General features: G+C 38.3%; 1 protein-coding gene and 1 pseudogene across 1 annotated transcript in view; one reads left to right on the top strand and one right to left on the bottom strand.

Annotated features, from left to right (window-relative positions):
- Positions 1 to 914: 914 nt before the first annotated feature.
- TRMT2B (tRNA methyltransferase 2B) overlaps positions 915 to 20,665 on the bottom strand; it is a 58,458-nt gene continuing 38,707 nt past the window's right edge. The window contains 2 exon segments of the mRNA XM_088834286.1: positions 915 to 10,233; positions 10,236 to 10,294. Coding sequence (XP_088690412.1) covers positions 10,172 to 10,233; positions 10,236 to 10,294 — 121 coding nt within the window. The 3' untranslated portion in view covers positions 915 to 10,171.
- On the top strand, positions 16,059 to 16,915 carry LOC129564167 (protein MIS12 homolog pseudogene; annotated as a pseudogene).

Genomic DNA, 20,665 nt, shown 5'->3' with positions numbered 1-20,665 from the left:
CCCTAAAGCACCAAAGAGAATGAAGAGCACCACAGTCCTTTGAGTTTCCACCCCTACCCCCAACAACACCTTGTATACACTTTTTAAAATTGTTGTGTTGGTCATGCTAGGTTACTAAGGCATCTGCCTTTTAAGTGACACAGGAGTTAACTCTGCAGTTTATTTGATTCAGGGAATAAATAAGAATTGAATGCTAAGGGGGCTGATGCTTTAAAATGGGCTTCCCAGGTGGCACAGTGGTAAACAACCTGCCTGCCAGTGCAGAAAACAAAAAGAGACACGGGTTTGATCCCAGGGTTGGGAAGATCCCCTGGAGTAGGAAATGGCAATCCACTCCGGTATTCTTGGCTGGGAAATTCCACAGACAGAGGAGCCTGCTGGGCTACAGTCCATGAAGTTGCAAAGAGTCGGACGTGACTGAGTGACTGAACACATGTACACCATTTCAGGTTTAGCACTCCAATGAAAAATTCCTTCAAAACACCTAGTCCACCAAGCTCCAATGTGGGAGTTTAGGAAACATGTGTTTGGACCTCTTTTAAGTGGGATTGTTGTGTTTTGAACTAAGCTAGCTTATAAGGCGGAGAAGGCAATGGCAAGCCACTCCAGTACTCTTGCCTAGAAAATCCCATGGATGGAAGAGCCTGGTAGGCTGCAGTCCGTGGGGTCGCTAAGGGTCGGACACGACTGAGTGACTTCACTTTCACTTTTCACTTTCACATATTGGAGAAGGAAATGGCAACCCACTTCAGTGTTCTTGCCTGGAGAATCCCAGGGACGGGGGAGCCTGGTGGGCTTCCGTCTATGGGGTCACACAGAGTCGGACACAACTGAAGTGACTTAGCAGCAGTAGCAGCAGCAGCTTATAAGGAGAGAAAGGAACTATTTTTGGATAGGCTTCCAGAAATCCCTTATTGAAGAAGAATTGCTAAATGCTTTCCCCCAGCCCCATCCTTGTCTCCGGTAGTGCTTATTACACTTAGCCAAACATCCAGCACATATATGGGTGTCTGGGTAAGCACTATTCTATTCTCTTTCTGGAGCCCTGGCCTCAAGCCCTGCCCAGACTTGGTTTTTTTTTTAAGAATTAGCTTTCAATCAGTACATCTAGTTTTTTAAAAGACTATGTGTAGTCTTTTCTTTATTAAAAAAAAAAAAACTTTATATTCTGAAATTTTAGATTTATGGAAGATTTGTAAATATAGTACAAAGAGTTCCCATATACCCCTCACCCAACTTCCCCTAACGTTAAGATGCATATAACTCTGGCAGATTGATCAAAACTATGATATTAACATTAGCACAATACTATTTATTAAACTATAGACTTAATTCAGATTTCACCAGTTTTTCCAATAATGACCTTCTTCTGTGCAGGGTCTAATCCAGGATCCTATGCAGTGATTATAGTAGTTAAAAACAAACAAACAAACCTAGAAACGATTCTCCTTTTAGGAGGTGGAACAGGTAAGACAATAAGTGTCTGGCCAATTTATGATCCTGAGCTATTCTACTCATGAGGGAACTCTATCACTTCTGTACCTAAGCTCTGAATTTGCAACACCTCTCATCATGGTTATTTTCAGAAAACATGTCTTACATCAGCACTTCTCACAGTAGTACAAAGGGAACTGACAAGTGGGTTATTTTAGCAACCAATATTATGAGGGTGACAAAATGAGCGGGATGGCCTTATCTGTTTCCTATGCGTCATTTTTCTTCAAACTGTATTTAAACGTCTAACTAGAAGCTATAATATTTGACTGTAACATAAATGCTGAGAAACACCCACACCAGCACAGAAGGGACTCACTCCAATGTGTGTTTGGTTTTGTTTGCCTGAAATGAAGTATTGAAATCTTACAGAAACCAAATGAACAGGTTATTTTGACTCTTTGTTAATCTCAAGAGAGGAAAGGGAAATGAGGCTATGATATCCATTTATTCCTTCAATGAATAAATGGATTATTAAGAATAATTCCCCCCTTAATCCATGCAAACCAGGTGCCAGGCAGTTTGCAAACTGCTTCACACATATTGTTTCACTGAATAAATCACAACAATCTCATGAAGTAAGTACCATTACCATTCTTTTACAGATAGAGGGGCAGGGAACAGAGGTTAAGTAACTCACCCAAAGTCACACAGCATGTTAAAGTGATGGAGCCAGAATTCAAGACTAGGTCAGCCTGATTCACAGCTGGTCATCTTGGCCAGGATGCTGTATCGTTGCTCTGACACCTGCTACATTTCATACACTGGCTCGGATGCTGGACAGAAATACAACAGTGAACAGTCCGTTTCCCTCAAATCTTACTCTAGTTTAAGGAGAGAGACCCTTAAATAGCTAAATAACAGCCCTCTCTTCTCCTTATGTATTCCTTGGATTCGTTGCAAAGTGAGCAGTAAATGCAAACAGTGAATCCCAACACCTTTATATATTTAAATTCCCTCCTTGTACCCTGAGGATCTCTGACAGAAATGAACTAGAGGATATTGACATATTCTTCCATTTTGTGGCTCTGGGCTAGGTGTCAGCATCCCTCCCCACCCACTTTGTCTCCTTTGATGAATAATATATATGCAAATACATATAACGATGAAATCAAATCAGCTGATGGAAATTTTTAAGTCTGGTACATAATAATTATACTCCATTTCAACTGTCCTTTGCACTTGCATTAATTGGTGAGCTCTAAGGGAGCTTCAATTGGTTCATGACTGTACTTTATGGCATGCCATTTTGAAATATATTTCTCAGAAAAATGACAATGATGACCCTGTAAATTATAAACTGGAAATGTGATTTTAAAAGTGAAGGGCTGAAAGTCTTTTTCTTTTTTTTTAATTTTTATTTAATAAATGGTACAAAGCATAATACCAAAAACATTAACAGTTAAAATTTCACCAAATGAAAAAATACTATAGAATACACAGCTGTAAAAAGCTACATTAAGTTATTTTACAACTGCCTCAAGCTGCAAAAAGAAAAAAACCCAATGCCATACCTAAGTTATCCCTCTCTCAAAATAATGCCATTTATGTTATAAACCATGAGCACCCCATCAAAAGACAGGAACTGCTTTTGTTAATTCATATATATATATATATATATATATATATGACTGTATCACTTTGTTATACACCTGAAACAAACACAACACTGTAAATAAAATATAGTACAATATAAAATAAAAATAAGTAACAGACCTTTGGAGCTTTACACAGAGTTAGAGTTCCTATCAGAGGGATAACAGCACCACAGCCGCACTGAATCCTCATGAAGGAGGCACACGAATGACTGGATTACAAGAGTTACAGGAATGAGAGCTGCTCACTTCCCAGAAACTACAGCTCACAGAAAACCAACAAAGGCACAAGGTACAGACCATTTTCTTATGAATGTGTAAAACTCAAGAAAGTCCACATTATTCCTACAACATGTTGAAAGTGCTTCAGAATTCACACAATACTAATTTTCTTTTGGTTCTGGTTAAATTATATATACCAGTTTATAACAAATGGTAAAATCTGTAACTCTGTTCAAAGTTTTAAAAGATTACTTAAGAAAAGTTTCTTGCATTTCTATGCCACCTTTATAGTATATCTGGTTTCTCATTTCTTAATTAGTAAATTCAGTGTGCAGGTTCTATCCCAGGCTAATTTATACACTTCTGGAAGGAACGGCCTCTTAAATCCACAGAGTGTTGAGGTGGGGAGCCCCCAACCACGTCAGATTCGTTTCACATATGATAATATACGTTTCAATCCATTCTCCCAAATCATCCCACCCTCGCCCTCTCCCACAGAGTCCAAAAGACTGCTCCACACATCTGTTAAGTCTTAAATCTCAGCAAACGACAGTCATTCTCTCCTCTCTCCCAACCTCCAAACATCAAATACCCTAACACTGTGGTTTTCAGTGCTGGCTGCATATGGGAATCACTGGGGAAACTTCAAAATTACTAATGCCTGTGTCCATCCCCAGAGATTATAATGATTTAATTATCTGGGGTGTGGCTTAGGTTTTGGTAGTTTTAAAAGATCCCCAGGGGATTTTAATATGCAGACAAATTTGGGAACAATGGCCCTTATCATAACCCTGGCTGCAGACTTTCCAGGTGGCAAAGTCTAGTGGTAAAGAACCCACATACCAATGCAGGTAGACAGAAGAGACACAGGTTCGATTCCTAGGTGGGGAAGATCCCCTGGAGGAGGGCACAGCAACCCATTCCAGTATTCGTGCCTGGAGAATCCCATGGACAGAGGAGCCTGGCAGGCTGCAGTCCATTGGGTCGCACAGTCAGACATGACTGATGCGACTTAGCACACACATGCAATCCTGGTTGCGGGCTTCCTCTGTGGCTCAGCAGTAAAGAATCCATCCGCAATGCAGGAGATGTAAGAGACGCGGGTTCGATCCCTGGGTCTAGAAGATCTCCTGGAGGAGAGCACGGCAACCCATACCAGTACTCTTGCCTGGAGAATCCCATGGACAGAGGATCCTGGTGGGCTACAGTCGGTAGGGTCACAAAGAGTTGGGCACAACTGAAGTAACTTTGAAAGCAATCAGCAAGCAACACTGGCTTCACGTTAGAATCACATTCAGGGAATATTTTAAAAATCCTGATGCTTGGGCCACATCCCAGACAAATTAAATTAGAAGATCTAGGGGTAGTGCCCAAGTCCCAGAAACCAGGATTTTCTGAAAAGCTCCCAGAGGTAGTTCAATGTTCAGCCAAGACTGGGAAGCATGGTTGTGGGTGCAACTTCACACCTGTAATAAAGGCTATCATAAAATTTGCACTCAGAGGTTCAGCAACTCTAAGATGAGCCTAATGAGAAGCCAGTTCTAGATACCAGGTAGGAAGCAGGCTGAGGACAAACCCTTAGAATAACTGTCCTACTTTAATATCAATAAAATGAACTCACCTTTTCTTGCCATGTATGCGAGTCAACTTTAAGGCTTATCTAGGACCACTAGCAACTGATGGTTCTACGCCTGACTCCCTACCACACCTACCAAAATAACTGCAGAGAGAATGAGAAAGGAAGTGCTTTAAAGGGATGAAAACCTTTGCAAAGGACTGCAAACCAGTGCTCAGAGACCCTGCATGGATATAGACAAGGAGAAACCACAAAAGCAAGTTATTTGGCCTACACATTACCCAACTAGTTAGGTATTTAAAAGTTTTTAATTGGAGTATAGTTGATTTACAATGTTGTGTTAGTTTCTGCTACACAACAAAGTGAATCTGTTATACATATACCTCAACTAGTTAGTTTTTATCTGCAACTTGATGTGTATTTTTACTCATCAAGCCAAATGCTGGGCTTGGAGGGGAAAAAAACCCCTAGCACATGAGTCTCATCCTTACCTACACATTAAAGCCATCTGAGGAGGTTTTAAAATAATGATGCTAGGGCCCCACCCAAAGTGAATTAAATCAGAATTTCTGAGGGGATGACACCCAGAAATCTGTTTTAAAATGTCTCCGGGTAGAAAGGTGAGGGAGAGGGATAAATTAGGAGGTTGGGATTAACATATACATACTATATATTTATACTATATGTAAAATAGATAATCAACAAAAACTTACTGTATAGCAGAGGGAACTCTATACTCTGTAATAACCTATATGGGAAAAGATTCTGAAAAAGAATAGACACACACACATATATATATATGTATATGTATATATGGGCTTCCCTTGTGACTCAGCTGGTAAAGAATCTGCCTGCAATGCAGAAGACCTGGGTTTGATCCCTGGGTTGGGAAGACCCCCTGGAGAAGGGAAAGGCAACCCCCTCCAGTATTCTGGCCTGGAGAATTCCATGGACTGTATAGTACATGGGGTCACAGAGTCAGACACAACTGAGCGACTTTCACTTTTTCCTTTCACACAGTGGCTTTAAAAGCCATATTTTTCTGACAAAGAGGCTTCTCTAGAGGTATTTACGGTTGACAAGAATTAGAAACACTAGGTGACCTGATATCACTTTGTAAATCAGACAGTGCTTACTAAGTTACATGTCCTTAGGCTGTTAAGATGCAAAACATAATTTAACTATTTTTAAATTATTAAATTTAATTAAATTAGGCTGTTAAGATTCAAAACATAATTTGCCTATTTTTCTGAAACTCTTCCAAAAAATTGCAGAGAAAGGAACACTTCCAAACTCATTCTACAAGGCCACAAACACCCTGATACCAAAACCAGGCAAAGGCAACATAAAAAAAAGAAAATTACAGGCCAATATCACATAGATGCAAAAATCCTCAACAAAATTTGAGCAAACAGAATTCAACAGCACATTAAAAAGTTCATACAACTTGATCAAGTCGGGTTTATTCCAGGGATGCAAGGATTCTTCAATATACACAAATCAATCAATGCGATACACCATATTAACAAACTGAAAGATAAAAACCATATGATCATCTAAATAGACGCAGAAAAATATTCTGACAAAATTCAGCATCCATTATAATAAAAATGCTTCAAAAAATGGGCATAAAATGAACCTACTTTAACATAGTAAAGGCCATACACGAAAAGCCCACAGTAAATATTATTCTCAATGGTGAAAAACTAAAAGCATTTCCTCTAAGATCAGGGACAAGACCAGTGTCCACTCTCACCACTATTAGTCAACATAGTTTTGGAAGTTATAGTCATGGCAATTAGAGAAGAAAAAGAAATAAAGGGAATCCAGATTGGAAAAGAAGAAGTAAAACTCACCGTTTGCAGATGACATGATACTATACATAGAAAACACAAAAGAAACTATCAGAAAATTACTAGAGCTAATCAGTGAATACAGCAAAATCACGGGATACAAGGTTAATACACAGAAATCACTTGCATTCTTATATACTAACAATGAAAAATCAGAGAGCAAAATTAAGGAATCAATCCCATTCACCATTGCAACAAAAAGAATTAAATATCTAGGAATAAATCTACCTAAGGAGAAAAAAGACCTGTATATGGAAAACTATAAGACACTGTTCAAAGGAATCAAAAGTGACATAAACAGATGGAGAGATATTCCATGTTCCTGGGTAGGAAGAAACAATATTGTGAAAATTACTATACTACCAAATGCAATCTACAAATTCAATGTGAATCCTATTAAACTACCAATGGCATTTTTCACAGAATTAGAACAAAAAATTTCACAATTCATATGGAAACACAAAAGACCCCTAATAGCCAAGCAGTCTTGAGAAAAAAGAATGGAGTTGGACTTCAGGTTATACCACCGGCTACAGTCATCAAGACAGTATGGTACTGGCACAAAAACAGAAATACAGACCAGTGCAACAAGATAGAGAACCCAGAGATAAACCCACACACCTATGGGTACCTGATTTTTTACAAAGGAGGTAAGATTATACAATGTGGCAAAGACAGCCTTTTCAATAAGTGGTTCTGGAAAAACTGTACAGCCACGTGCAAAAGAATGAAATTAGATCACTACCTAACACCATACACAAAGATAAACTCAAAATGGATTAAAGACCTAAATGTAAGACTGGAAACTATTAAACTCTCAGAGGAGAACATAGGCAGAACACTCGATGACAGAAATCAAAGCAAAATCTTCTATGACCCGCCTCCTAGAGTAATAGGAATAAAAACAACAATAAACAAGTGGGACCTAATTAAACTTAAAAGCTTTTGCACAGCAAAGGAAACTACAAACAAGGTGAAAAGACAACCCTTAGAATGGGAGAAAATAATAGCAAATGAAACAACTGACAAAGGATTCATTTCCAAAATATACAAGCAGCTCATACAACTCAATGCCAGAAAAAGAAACAACCCAATCAAAGAGTGGGAAAAGGACAGGAAAAGACATTTCTTCTGAGAAGACATACAGATGGCTAACAAGCACATGAAAAGATGCTCAACATCACTCATTATTCAGTTCAGTTCAGTTCAGTTGCTCAGTCGTGTCCGACTCTTTGCGACCCCATGAATCAAAACACGCCAGGCCTCCCTGTCCATCACCAACTCCCGGAGTTCACTCAAACTCATGTCCATCGAGTCGGTGATGCCATCCAGCCATCTCATTCTCTATCGTCCCCGTCTCCTCCCGCCCCCAATCCCTCCTAGCATCAGACTCTTTTCCAGTGAGTCAACTCGTCACATGAGGTGGCCAAAGTATTGGAGTTTCAGCTTTAGCATCAGTCCTTCCAATGAACACCCAGGATTGATCTCCTTTAGAATGGACTGGTTGGATCTCCTCGCAGTCCAAGGGACTCTCAAGAGTCTTCTCCAGCACCACAGTTCAAAAGCATCAATTCTTCGGTGAGCAGCTTTCTTCACAGTCCAACTCTCACATCCATACATGACCACGAGAAAAACCATAGCCTTGACTAGACGGACCTTGGTTGGCAAAGTAATGTCTCTGCTTTTTAACACGCTATCTAGGTTGGTCATAACTTTCCTTCCAAGGAGTAAGCGTCTTTTAATTTCATGGCTGCGAAATGCAAATCAAAACTACAATGAGATACCACCTCACATCAGTCAAAATGGCCACCATCAAAAAGTCTACAAACAATAAATGCTGGAGAGCATGTGGAGAAAAAGGAACACTCTTGCATTGCTGGTGGGTATGTGAATTGATACAGCCAGTATGGAAGATGGTATGGAGATTTCTTATTCTTAAAAAGCTAGGAATAAAACCACCATATGACCCAGCAATCCCACTCCTAGGCATATACCCTGAGAAAACCAAAACTGAAAAAGACACACGTACCCCAATGTTCACTACAGCACTATTTACAATAGCTAGAACATGGAAGCAACCTAGATGTCCATCAACAAATGAATGGAAAAGAAGCAGTGGTACATATATACAATGGAATACTACACAGCCATAAAAAGGAATGCATTTGAACCAGTTCCAATGAGGTGGATGAACCTAGAGCCTATTATACAGAGTGAAGTAAGTCAGAAAGAGAAATATAAATACTGTATACTGACACATATCTATGGAATCTAAAGCGATAGCACTGATGAATTTATTCTCAGGGCAGCAGTGGACTGACATAGAGAACAGATCTATGGACATGGGGGGAGGAGAGGAGGAAGAAGGGGAGACATATGGAGAAAGTAACATAGAAATTTACAATACCATATGTAAAATAGATAGCCAATGGGAATTTGCTATATGACTCAGGGAACTCAAACAGGGGCTCTAACAGGCTTAAGGGTGGGATAGGGAGGGAGATGGGAGGGAGGTCTTGGAGGGAGGGAACATGGGTGTACCGATGGCTCATTCTTGTTGATGTATGACAGAAAACCACAAAATTCTGTAAAGCAATTACACTTAAATTAAAATTTTTAAAAAAATTGTTGGGCACATATCCAAGAACAACTCCAGAGTTGAAGAAATCATGACTAGAGAATGTCAATTTCAATATCCAGTTTGTTATAGTACATAACTTTCTGCCTCCATACAACACAGCACAATTATAGGTATTCAGTTTCTTCTCTGAAGCTCTCCTTTCCCATAGTGTTCGCTACTACAATCACTTCTCCTTTCATAGGCGAGAGTAATTGGGGATATTGCTATTAAGGGTAACCACACTTTTAAAGGCTGTTCTAGCCTAGAAAACCCAAAGGAATGAAGCTCTACTGAGATCACACAGCCACTCTTCAATCACTTCATAGCTTACTCTGCTTTTTGAAAAAGCTAGACTTGTTTCTAATTTTAATCCACGGCTACCTCATAAATGCAGAACACATCTAGTAAAATCTCTGGGCAAATACAGATACCCAAGTCAATGTGAAATTATGACCACATACAGAGAAAAGCTCAATTGTCACCCCACCACAGTCTGAACCAGACGGAGGAGATAGGCTATAAACTAGGATCAAGGGAGCCATGACAGGCTGACAGCAAAACGAAGGAATAGTCCAGATCCACAGCCAAAGAATGGTCACAACCAGGCAAATATGCATGAGAGCCACTGAACCTGAAAACTAAGGTTATAAATCTGCCTCGGGAAGGAGGCCCACTTATTCTTTCTGCTCAAGATCCAAAGATTGGTTTCCTCGGTAATATTTTCAGGGCCTGTGATGTCACAATATGCCAAACCTGGAAGTTACTGACGCTTCAGTCTTAACAAAGAGCCGACAGGCTTGTAAGAGACTGCTTATCGAGTGAAGAGAAGCACCAGTTCGCAGTGCGGGGTGTGGGGGAACAGATCCACTTGTCTTGTCTCAGGATGAAAGGCTTGCCGAGGAGCTTCTTAGTAGAGTTTGGAGGACAGCACAACCTGTAGAAACCAATCCTAGTATCAGTTTAATAAACCAAGGAGAAACTACAGGAATCCAATTCCTTATAATTTAAGCCCTTGCTCTGTGTTCCCACAGCCTCCTGTTTCTCTCTATAATAGCACTTATCATATTTAATGTAACTACCTGGGTTTGTTGTTTTTTTTAACCATCTTCCTCATGGGAGTATATAATCTTTTTAAGGGTAGAAATGAGGCCAAAACTGCTTATTATTCATCTCTGTGTTCTTGGTGTGTAACACAGAGTAGGGGTACAATGGTAAATGGAGCATCACATATTTTTGTATAATCTGCAAACAGATTAATATATATTACTGACTTACTCTATTGAAAATTTAGAACAAAAATTCACCTATAAGCTCACCATTCAGTGAAGAATAACTGCTGCTAACTTTTTAGGATATATCTTCCCAAGTACGTACATTTAAATTTAAATTGGTGTCTTAAAGTGGAATTACACTGTACATATTATACATATTGCTTTACAATAATTTCTTCAAGTAATAATGTATCATGAGCACCTCTTCACTATATTATATGTAGTTACCTCTTATTTATTGGCTATATGGTATTTCATTAAATACATGTAATGTAGCTTATTTATCTAATTCCTTGCCACTGGAAATATAAGTTGTTTCTAACCTTTTGCTATTTCAAAAAGTCTCTTCATCAATTCTCTGACAGTAAAATTTTTGCATACATTTTTAGTTACATAGTAGAACTGCTCAGTTGAAGAGTCTGTATGTTTTTAAGGCCCTAAGATATGTATGACTAAACAGTTGTTTAAAAATGTTGTATTAGACTTCCCTGGTGGTCCAGTGGTTAAGAATCTGCCTGTCAATACAGGAGACATGGATTCGATCCCTGGTCTGGGAAAATTTCACAGGCTCTGAAGCAACTAAGCCCACGTGCCACAACTACTGAGCCTGCACAATGCAACTACAGAAGCCTGTACCCTAGAGCCTTGTGCTCTGCAACAAGAGAAGCCGTCACAATGAGAAGCCCACCCACCACAACTAGAGAGTAGTCCCTACTTGCTGCAACTAGAGAAAGCCTGCACAGCAATGAAGACTCAGCACAGCCAAAATCAATCAGTCAATAAAAATTGTTAATGTTGTACTAATTTACACTCAAACCAACAAAGAAGAATGTTCCAGTGTTCCCTGGCTAACACTCAGTAGTTTCAAGCACTGCCCTATTAAAATAAGGAACAAGACAAGATATGCACTATCATTCCTACATGGGAACATCTTCTATCCAATATAATGAGGGGGAAAAAGTATTTGAAGGAAAGAGACAAAACTATTTTTATAAGGCAATCATATGACCAGCTACCACGAATATGCAAATCAACTGGAAAATGTATAAAGCAAAGAAAAGAACAGGTAGTCTGACCCAAAATCTCCAATAACCAGTTAGCAAATATCATGAAAAAGGTCCCTTTCATAATAGCATCAAAAACTTTAAAATATCTTATATTAATCTTAAGAAAAAAGATCTATATTGGAAAAAATTTCAAGAATCACATAAGCCTACAGTAATTTAAGAGACAGGTCACATATCTGAACAGAAAAAATACTGTAAAAATTTCAATTCTCCTTAAATGAATTAATTACTTCAGTGTACTTCCAATCACAAGCCCAAGAATATTTTTGGTAAGTTGATTCTAGAACTCTGTTAGAAAATACATGAAAATGTTAACAGTATATAACCTTTAACCCAGAAATTCCACATCAGGAATTTATCTCTAAAATATATATATATATATATCATCACATACATTTATTCATCACATATATACAGTCATTACACAAATACACAAAGATATATGTACAAGGACATTCACTAACATTATGATAACAATAAAGTAGAAACAACCTTAAAATTAATTAGCAACAGACAAGTTAAATGACATATTTATGGAAGTTAAAACTATATAGCCTATGATAAAAAATCAAGTAGACCTATAAATACTGATATAGATTCTACTTCATTGAAGAACAATCTCCAAAGTCTCTTATTAAGTGGCTAGCATGGTGCAGAATAGTGGTTTTTTTAAAAAAATTTTAATTGAAGTATAGCTAATTTACAATATTGTGTTAGTTTCAGGTGTACAGCAAAATGATTCAGTTATACACACATATTATATACAATACATAATATATATATATATTCTTTTAAAAATTATTTTCCATTATAGGCTATTCAATTCAGTTCAGTTCAGTTCAGTCGCTCAGTCGTGTCCAACTCTCCGCGACCCCATGAATCACAGCATGCCAGGCCTCCCTATCCATCACCAACTCCTGGAGTTCACTCAAACTCATGTCCACGGAGTCGGTGATGCCATCCGGCCATCTCATTCTCGGTCGTCCCCTTCTCCTCCCGCCCCCAACCTTTCCCAGCATCAGAGTCTTTTCCAGTGAGTCAACTCGTCGCATGAGATGGCCAAAGTATTGCAGTTTCAGCTTTAGCATCATATAGTTCCCTGTGCTATACAGTAGGTCATGGCTGTTTACCTATTTTATATATGTGCATGCTGTGTGCTAAGTCATTTCAGTTGCATCTGACTCTTTGGGACCCCATGGACTGTAGCCTCCAGGCAAGAATACTGGAGGGTATTGCCATTCCCTCTTCCAGGGGATCTTCGCAACCCAGGGACTGAACCCGCGTCTCTTTCATCTCCTGCATTGGTAAGCAGGTTCCTTACCACTAGTGCCACTTGGGAAGACCCATGTTATATATAGTAGTGTATATATGCTAATTCCAAATTCCTAATTTATCTCCCCACTAACCACTGCTAACCCTTTTGGTAACCGTAATTTTGTTTTCTATGTCTGTGAGTCTATTTCTGTTTTGCAAATAAGTTTGTTTACATTACCTTTTTAGATTCCATATATAAGTGACTTCGTTAGATCATAGAAAAAGCAAGAGAATTCCAGAAAAACATAGACTTCTGTTTCATTGATTTACGCCAAAGCTTTTGACTGTGTGAGTGTGAAAGTCACTCAGTCGTGTCTGACTCTTTGCAACCCCATGAACTAAACAGTCCATGGAATTCTCTAAGCCAGAATACTGGAGTGGGTAGCCTTTCCCTTCTCCAGCAGATCTTCCCAACCCAGGGATCAAACCCAGGTCTCCCACATTACAGGCAGATTCTATACCAGCTGAGCCACAAGGGAAACCCCACAGTTTGATTGTGTAGATTACAACAAACTATGGAAAATTCTTCAAGAGATGAAAATAACAGACCACCTGATCTGCCTCCTGAGAAACCTGTAAGCAGGTCAAGAAGCAACAGTTAGAACCAGATATGGAACAATGAAGTGGTTCCAAATTGGAAAAGGAGTATGTCAAGGCTGTGTATTGTCACCCTGCTTATTTAACTTATATATAGAGTACATCATGCGAAATTCTGGGCTGGATGAAGCACAAGCTGGAATCAAAATTGCTGGGAGAAATACCAATAACCTCAGATACGCAGATGATACCACCCTTATGGCAGAAAGTGAAGAGGAACTAAAAAGTCACTTGATGAAAGTGAAAGAGGAGCGTGAAAAAGCTGGCTTAAAACTCAACACTCAAAAAACTAAGATAATAGCATCCAGTCCCATCATTTCATGGCAAATAGATGGAGAAACAATGGAAACAGTGACAGATTTTATTTTCTTGGGCTCAGAAATCACTGCAGATGGTGACTGCAGCCATGAAATTAAAAGACACTTGCTCCTTGGAAAAAGTCATGACCAACCTAGACAGCATATTAAAAAGCAGAGACATTACCTTGCCAACAAAGGTCCGTCTAGTCAAAGCTATGGTTTTTCCAGTAGTCATGTATGGATGTGAGAGTTGGAAAGAAAGAAAAGAAAGCTGACTGATGAAGAATTGATGCTTTTGAACTGTGGTGATGGAGAAGACTCTTGAGAGTCCCTTGGACTGCAAGGAGATCAAACCAGTCACTCCTAAAGGAAATCAGTCCTGAATATTCAATTCATTGGAAGGACTGATGCTGAAGCTGAAATTCCAATACTTTGGCCACATGAGGTGAAGAACTGACTCATTGGAAAAGACCCTGATGCTGGGAAAGATTGAAGGCAGGAGGAGAAGGGGACAACAGAGGATGAGATAGCTGGATGGCATCACCAACTCGATGGATATGAGTTTGAGCAAGCTCCGGGAGTTGGTGATGGACAGGAAAGCCTGGTGTGCTACAGTCCATAGGGTTGCAAAAAGTTGGACACGACTGACCAACTGAACTGACTGAAGTAAGGGATATCATATGATATTTGTCCTTCTCTGTACGACTTACTCCACTTAATATGATAATCTCTAGGTCCTTCAGAACAGTGTTTATTGTCTGTTTCTACTTGTTTAAAAAAGAGATAAAGAAGGATGTGTACACATACATACACACACACACACACACAGAATACCTCTGGTAGGCTACACAAGAAACTAGTAAGAGTAGTGACATCTGAAGCAGTAGGAGCCAGGAATAAAAAAGACTCATTAACTGCATGCACAAGCACTTTTTTATATTGTTTGAATTTTTCTACCACGTGCACATACCATCTTTTCAAAATAAAATTTTCTTGCCTTTTTGACAACATGTTGCTTGTTTTACTCAGTCTGACCATTAGCAGAATCCAAGGTTTATTCTAAATCATTGCATTTTTAATCTACTGTTTTGCAAAATATTTTCATTTTATTCAAAAGTGAAGCAACATGTAAAGATATACAGTGAAGTTTCTCCCTACCTCTGACTCCCATCCCTGTAGTTTTCCTCCACAGTAGGTAACTACTATTATCAGTTTCTTTTTTCCCCCCTCCAGCCATGTGGCATGACATTTGGAATCTTAGTCCTCTGACCAGGGATCAAAACTGTGCCTCTTGCTGTGGAAATGCAGACTCTTAACCACTAAAATGCAGGGAAGTCCTTTTCATTTTATTTTTTTTAATTATCAGTTTCTTATAAAACCTACCAATTTCTCTATGCATATACAGCAAATACAAATCAATATTCTGTTCATCTTTTGCCCTTTTTTACAAAGATATTATGAATACCCTGCTATTTCCGCTTAGTAACATACCTTATAACCAAAATCAGAAGCCACAAAAGAAAAACCAGACTGGACATCATCATAATTAAATAATCTTGTGCTTCAAAAGATAATGTCAAGAAAGTGAACAGACAACCCACACAATAGTAGAGAATTTTTGCAAATCGTGTATCTGATAAGGAACTTGTATCTATAATTTTAAAAGAATTGTTGAAACTCAATAATAAAAAGATGACCCAACTGAAAAATGGGCAAAACATCTAAATAAACAGGTCTCCAAAGAATATATACAAATGGCCAACAAACATGAAAAAATGTTCAACACCATTAACCACAGGGAAATGCATGGTTAACATCATTAACCATGGGGAAATGCAATCAAAACCACAAGGAGATACCACTTCTCACCCATTGGGATGTATATAATAAGACAGATAGTAGAGTTCACAAGGATGTAGAGAAAGTGAAATATTCACATACTCCTGGTGGGAATATATGATGGGCTAGCTGCTTTGGAAATAGTCTGGTAGTTTCACAAAAGGTTAAAATAGGTATCATATGACCCAGCAATTCCACTACTAGGTATCTTCCCAAGAGAAATGAAAACATATGTCCTCACAAAAATTTGCACATGAGAGATAGCGGTCAGAATTTGGGGGAGTCAGTCGCGCCGCCTATCTCTGGCAGCCTGCGGTGGTTTAAAGGAGGTGGCGGGAAGCTGGTGTTTGGTCGAATTCATCACTCTCATAGTCGCTTGGGTTGTTTACAATCAAAATTAACAAAGGAAAAAAAAAAAGCAAAACCACACCAAGATGTCTGTTGATCCAATGACCTATGAGGCCCAGTTCTTTGGCTTCACACCGCAGACTTGCATGCTTAGGATCTACATTGCCTTTCAAGACTACCTGTTTGAGGTGATGCAGGCTGTCGAACAGGTTATTCTAAAGAAGCTGGATGGCATCCGAGACTGTGCAATTAGCCCGGTCCAGATTCGCAAGTGCACAGAAAAGTTTCTTTGCTTCATGAAAGAACGTTTTGATAACCTTTTTGCCAAAATGGAGCAGCTCTTCTTACAGTTGATTTTGCGGATTCCCCCAAACGTCTTGCTTCCAGAAGATAAATCTCAGGAGACACATTTTTACAGTGAGGAAGAATTCCACCTTCTCCAAAAAGAAATTGAACAGTTACAGGAGAAGTATAAGACTGAACTGTGCACTAAGCAGGCCCTTCTTGCAGAATTGGAAGAGCAAAAAACCGTTCAGACCAAACTCAAACAGACATTGTCTTTGTTTGATGAACTTGAAAATGTTGGCAGAGACCATGGGGCTAGTGATTTTAGGGAGGGCTTGGTGTTCCTCATCCAGAACTCCAGAAAACTCCATAATATCATAGAAAATGTGGAAAAGGAAGGCAAACGATTGAAAATATCTTGATTTCTCAATAAAAAAGGAGTTTCTCAGAAGGTGGACTGGTATAGGATTTATAGCGATGATATTCTTTTTTTTTTTTTGGTGATATTCTTAATCCTAGTGAAGCATATATTTTTGGGAGGGTTTCCTTGTTCACGCTTTCTTATATTCCACATCCTCCTCTTTTTTAGTCCACTCTCCTGAAGCATTTGTGTTTTATGTTGAACTAATTTTGGAAGCATCTGTGCTTAGAGGTCCGTAATGGGTGGGAAGGAATTCTTGGTTCATTAAAAACTCATTTGGGGGCATGACTGAAGAAGTAAAGCTTTTCCTGGCCATTGAATGATATTTGTAAAAGTTGTACCTTGGTCATAAGTCCTTTGTAACCTTGATGTTTTTGACTTACTCTTTGGATGAAACGAAATGACACAAACGTTAAGTGGGTATCTTCTTTATTAACCAGCCACCACATTGTGGGACAGCCAACACAGACTGGTTGTTTCTTGCCCAGTAACTTTTCTCACACGAGGAAGTTAATAACTAGCTGAAAGAAGCAAGTAGCAGAAAAACAACCATGACCTTTAGAAAGAAGAAAGAAGTTGTTTGTTTCTAAGATAAATCCTTGATGATGTTAAAGAGTTTAATGTCTTGGAGCCCAGCAATGGACGACATTGGACAAAAAAAGAAGCATCTTCCTGGCATAGAAAAGGAAGCCTGGAACATACTGAATTGCAAAGATTATATTAACTGACTATTAGGTATATATACCATTTTTTTTCCATCATACTTCAGTTAGTTTTGGAATCTGCCTTAACCTAATATTTAATTAACTTATTTATTCACACTCATAGAAACTCTGTGATAAATTTTAGCTGTATCTTGTGCTTAAATTCGATGGAACCTAATATTTCCTTTTGTAACTAATCCATGTAAAATGTTAGATCACCCATGGAAAGGGGAGAAATGGCAATAGCTGCTCTTAAGGTATTACTTGCCTTCTATGTCTTCCTAAAGAACAGAATTTGAAGTTTCTCCTATATATAGAAGTGTAACTTAGGGTATTCATATTTGCAATTAAATATTCATCAGTATTAGAAGCCTGTGTTTACCTGGAATACAATCATGTACATTAAATATGTATATTTTAAAAGTTAAAAAAAAATTTGCACATGAATATTCATAGCAATACTACTCATAATAGTAGTATTACTATTATTAAATGAGGAAACAACCTAAGTGCCCATCAACTCATGAGTAAATAAATAAAATGTGGTATATCTATAGAATGGAATATTATTCAGCCATAAAAAAGGAATGAAGTACTGCTACATGCTACAACACAGATGAACCTTACAAATATCATGCTAAGAGAAAGAAATCAGATACAAAGGACCACATTTGCAAATAACTTCACTTGTATGAACTGAGCAGGATAGGCAAATCCATAAAGACAAAGTAGATTAGCAGTTACCTAGGGCCAGGAAGTTAGGAAAAAATGGTATTCCATTGTATGGGATGTAGCATATTTAATTTAACTTAGTTCCTCACTGATGGGGCCTTCAGGCTATTTCATCATTTGCTGTTACAATATTGCAATCAATCAATCAATGTATGTCAGTATATTTGTAGGACAAAGCCTCAGGAATGGAATTACTGTGTCAAAGGGTATATATACATTCATAATCTTAATCCATATTGCTAAATTTCCCTCCATAGAGATAGTGCTAATTTACACTCTGATTGGTAAATTTTTAGGATTTGTGTTTCCCCACAGTATTGCCAACAGTGCATTATCAAATTTATGAAATTGCCAATCTAAGATACAAAAATGGTATCTCAGAGTAGTTTTAATTTGCATTTTCACTGTAATGGAAGAGGCTGAACATCCTTTCATGGGTCATAAACACATTTATGTTTTCTTTTTATATCGTGCATTCATTTTCCTTTTAGGCTATTGTGTTTTTTCTTATCTATTTCCAGGAGTTCATTATAAATTAAGGAAAAAGCCTTTGTGATATGAACTGCAAATTTTTTCCAGTTTGTATGTTTTCTCCTCTCTTGCTTTTGATACTTTTTATCAAGCAAATTATTGATTTTTTTAAACTGTTTTATTGCAATATAATTCAGATACCATAAAGCACAATCATTTATTCAGTTCAGTGGTTTTTAGTATATTCACAGGGTTATACATACATCACAACAATCAATTTTGAAATATTTTCATTAACTCCTTAGCAGTCACTCCCCATTTCTCCTCAACTCCCCAGTCCTCTGCCCTGTTGTTGTTCAGTTGCTAAGTCGTGTCTGACTCCTTGCGACCCCATGAACTGTAGCCCACCAGGCTCCTCTCTCCACAGGATTTCCCATGCAAGAATACTAGAGTGGGCTGCCATTTCCTCCTCTAGGGAATCTTCCCGACTAAGGGATCAAATCCGAGTCTCCTGCATTAGCAGACAGATTCTTTACTGCTGAGCCACCAGGGAAGCCCCACTCTAAGGCCTGCTGCTGCTGCTGCTGCTAAGTCGCTTCAGTCGTGTCCGACTCTGTGCGACCCCATAGATGGCAGCCCATCAGACACCGCTGTCCCTGGGATTCTCCAGGCAAGAACACTGGAGTGGGTTGCCATTTCCTTCTCCAATGCATGAAAGTGAAGTCGCTCAGTCATGTTCAACCCTTAGCGACCCCATGAACTGCAGCCTACCAGGCTCCTCCGTCCATGGGATTTGCCAGGCAAGAGTACTGGAGTGGGTTGCCATTGCCTTCTCCAACTCTAAAGCCTAGGCAACAAATCTACTTTCTGTCTCTAGAGATTTGCCTAGTCTGGACATTTCCTATAAATGAAATCATATACTATGTGACCTTCTGTGCCTGGCTTCTGGATACCAGTCCCTTATCAGGTAAATGATTTTTCAAATATTTTCTCCTATTCTGTTATTCTGTGGGTTCTTTTCACTTTCTTAATGGTATCATTTGTAGCACAAAAAGTTTTTTTTTTACCTTTGATGATGTTCAATTACACACACACACACACACACACATATTCTTGTAGCTGTTCCTTAGGTCTTTGATGTTATTTCTAAGAAGGCTTTGCCTAACCCAAGGTCAAAGAGATGTACTCCCACGTTTCAGGCTCTTACATTTAGTTCTTTAAATCCATTTTGAAATCATTTTTGTGTGTTGTGTAACAAAGGAAATCATGTTTTATGTAGCCACACGTAACAACCTTTTATTATATGGCTTCTGCATTTTCATAGTTAGGGTTTCTACACTTCAAGATTATTTTTAAAAATTCTCTGATTTCCTAGGGTGTATTTATGATTTCCTCCTTTTACACTTAAATCTTTAACTCTTCTATAATTTATCCTGGTCTGCAACATGAGATATAGATCCAATCTTTTTTTTTTTTTTTGCCTTGGCTCCCCAGTTGTCAATCACCATCTAATCTATTAAGTAGTTCATTTGTTCCTCAGTGATTTGAGGTCCCATCTTCATAAACATATATATAAACATTTTTAAACTGTATAATGAAAATAAAGGACAACTGGAAGAGTATTAGAGAAAAGAGAAGGAAATAAGAGTGTGAAAATATATGGGCTTCATGACTTTATTTTGGGTAGAAGAAGCTCTTTAACTACTTTCTTAATTTTTTCTTGTGGGTACTGGTACGTTAAAGTTTACTATAGCTTCTAGAATTAATATTAGCCATTTGCATTCTTCTCGAAAACCTTCCATTTCACCTAGGCTTTCAAAGTATTAGGAGGGAGTTATACAAAGTACTTCTTTATACAATAACGTAAAGTAATTAGCCTCCAATTAAAATAAATAAATTTAAAAAAAATGTCTTCATACCTATAGTTATACTCTTTTTCTCATTTAAGACTATATTC

This window comes from Moschus berezovskii, chromosome X (genome assembly GCF_049115385.1).
Source record: "Moschus berezovskii isolate FMDL1 chromosome X, NW_MosBer_1.0, whole genome shotgun sequence".
NCBI classification, from domain to species: Eukaryota; Metazoa; Chordata; class Mammalia; order Artiodactyla; family Moschidae; genus Moschus; species Moschus berezovskii.
The sequence above is the reverse complement of the archived record's forward strand: the minus strand, read 5'-3'. Positions and strand labels throughout refer to the sequence as shown.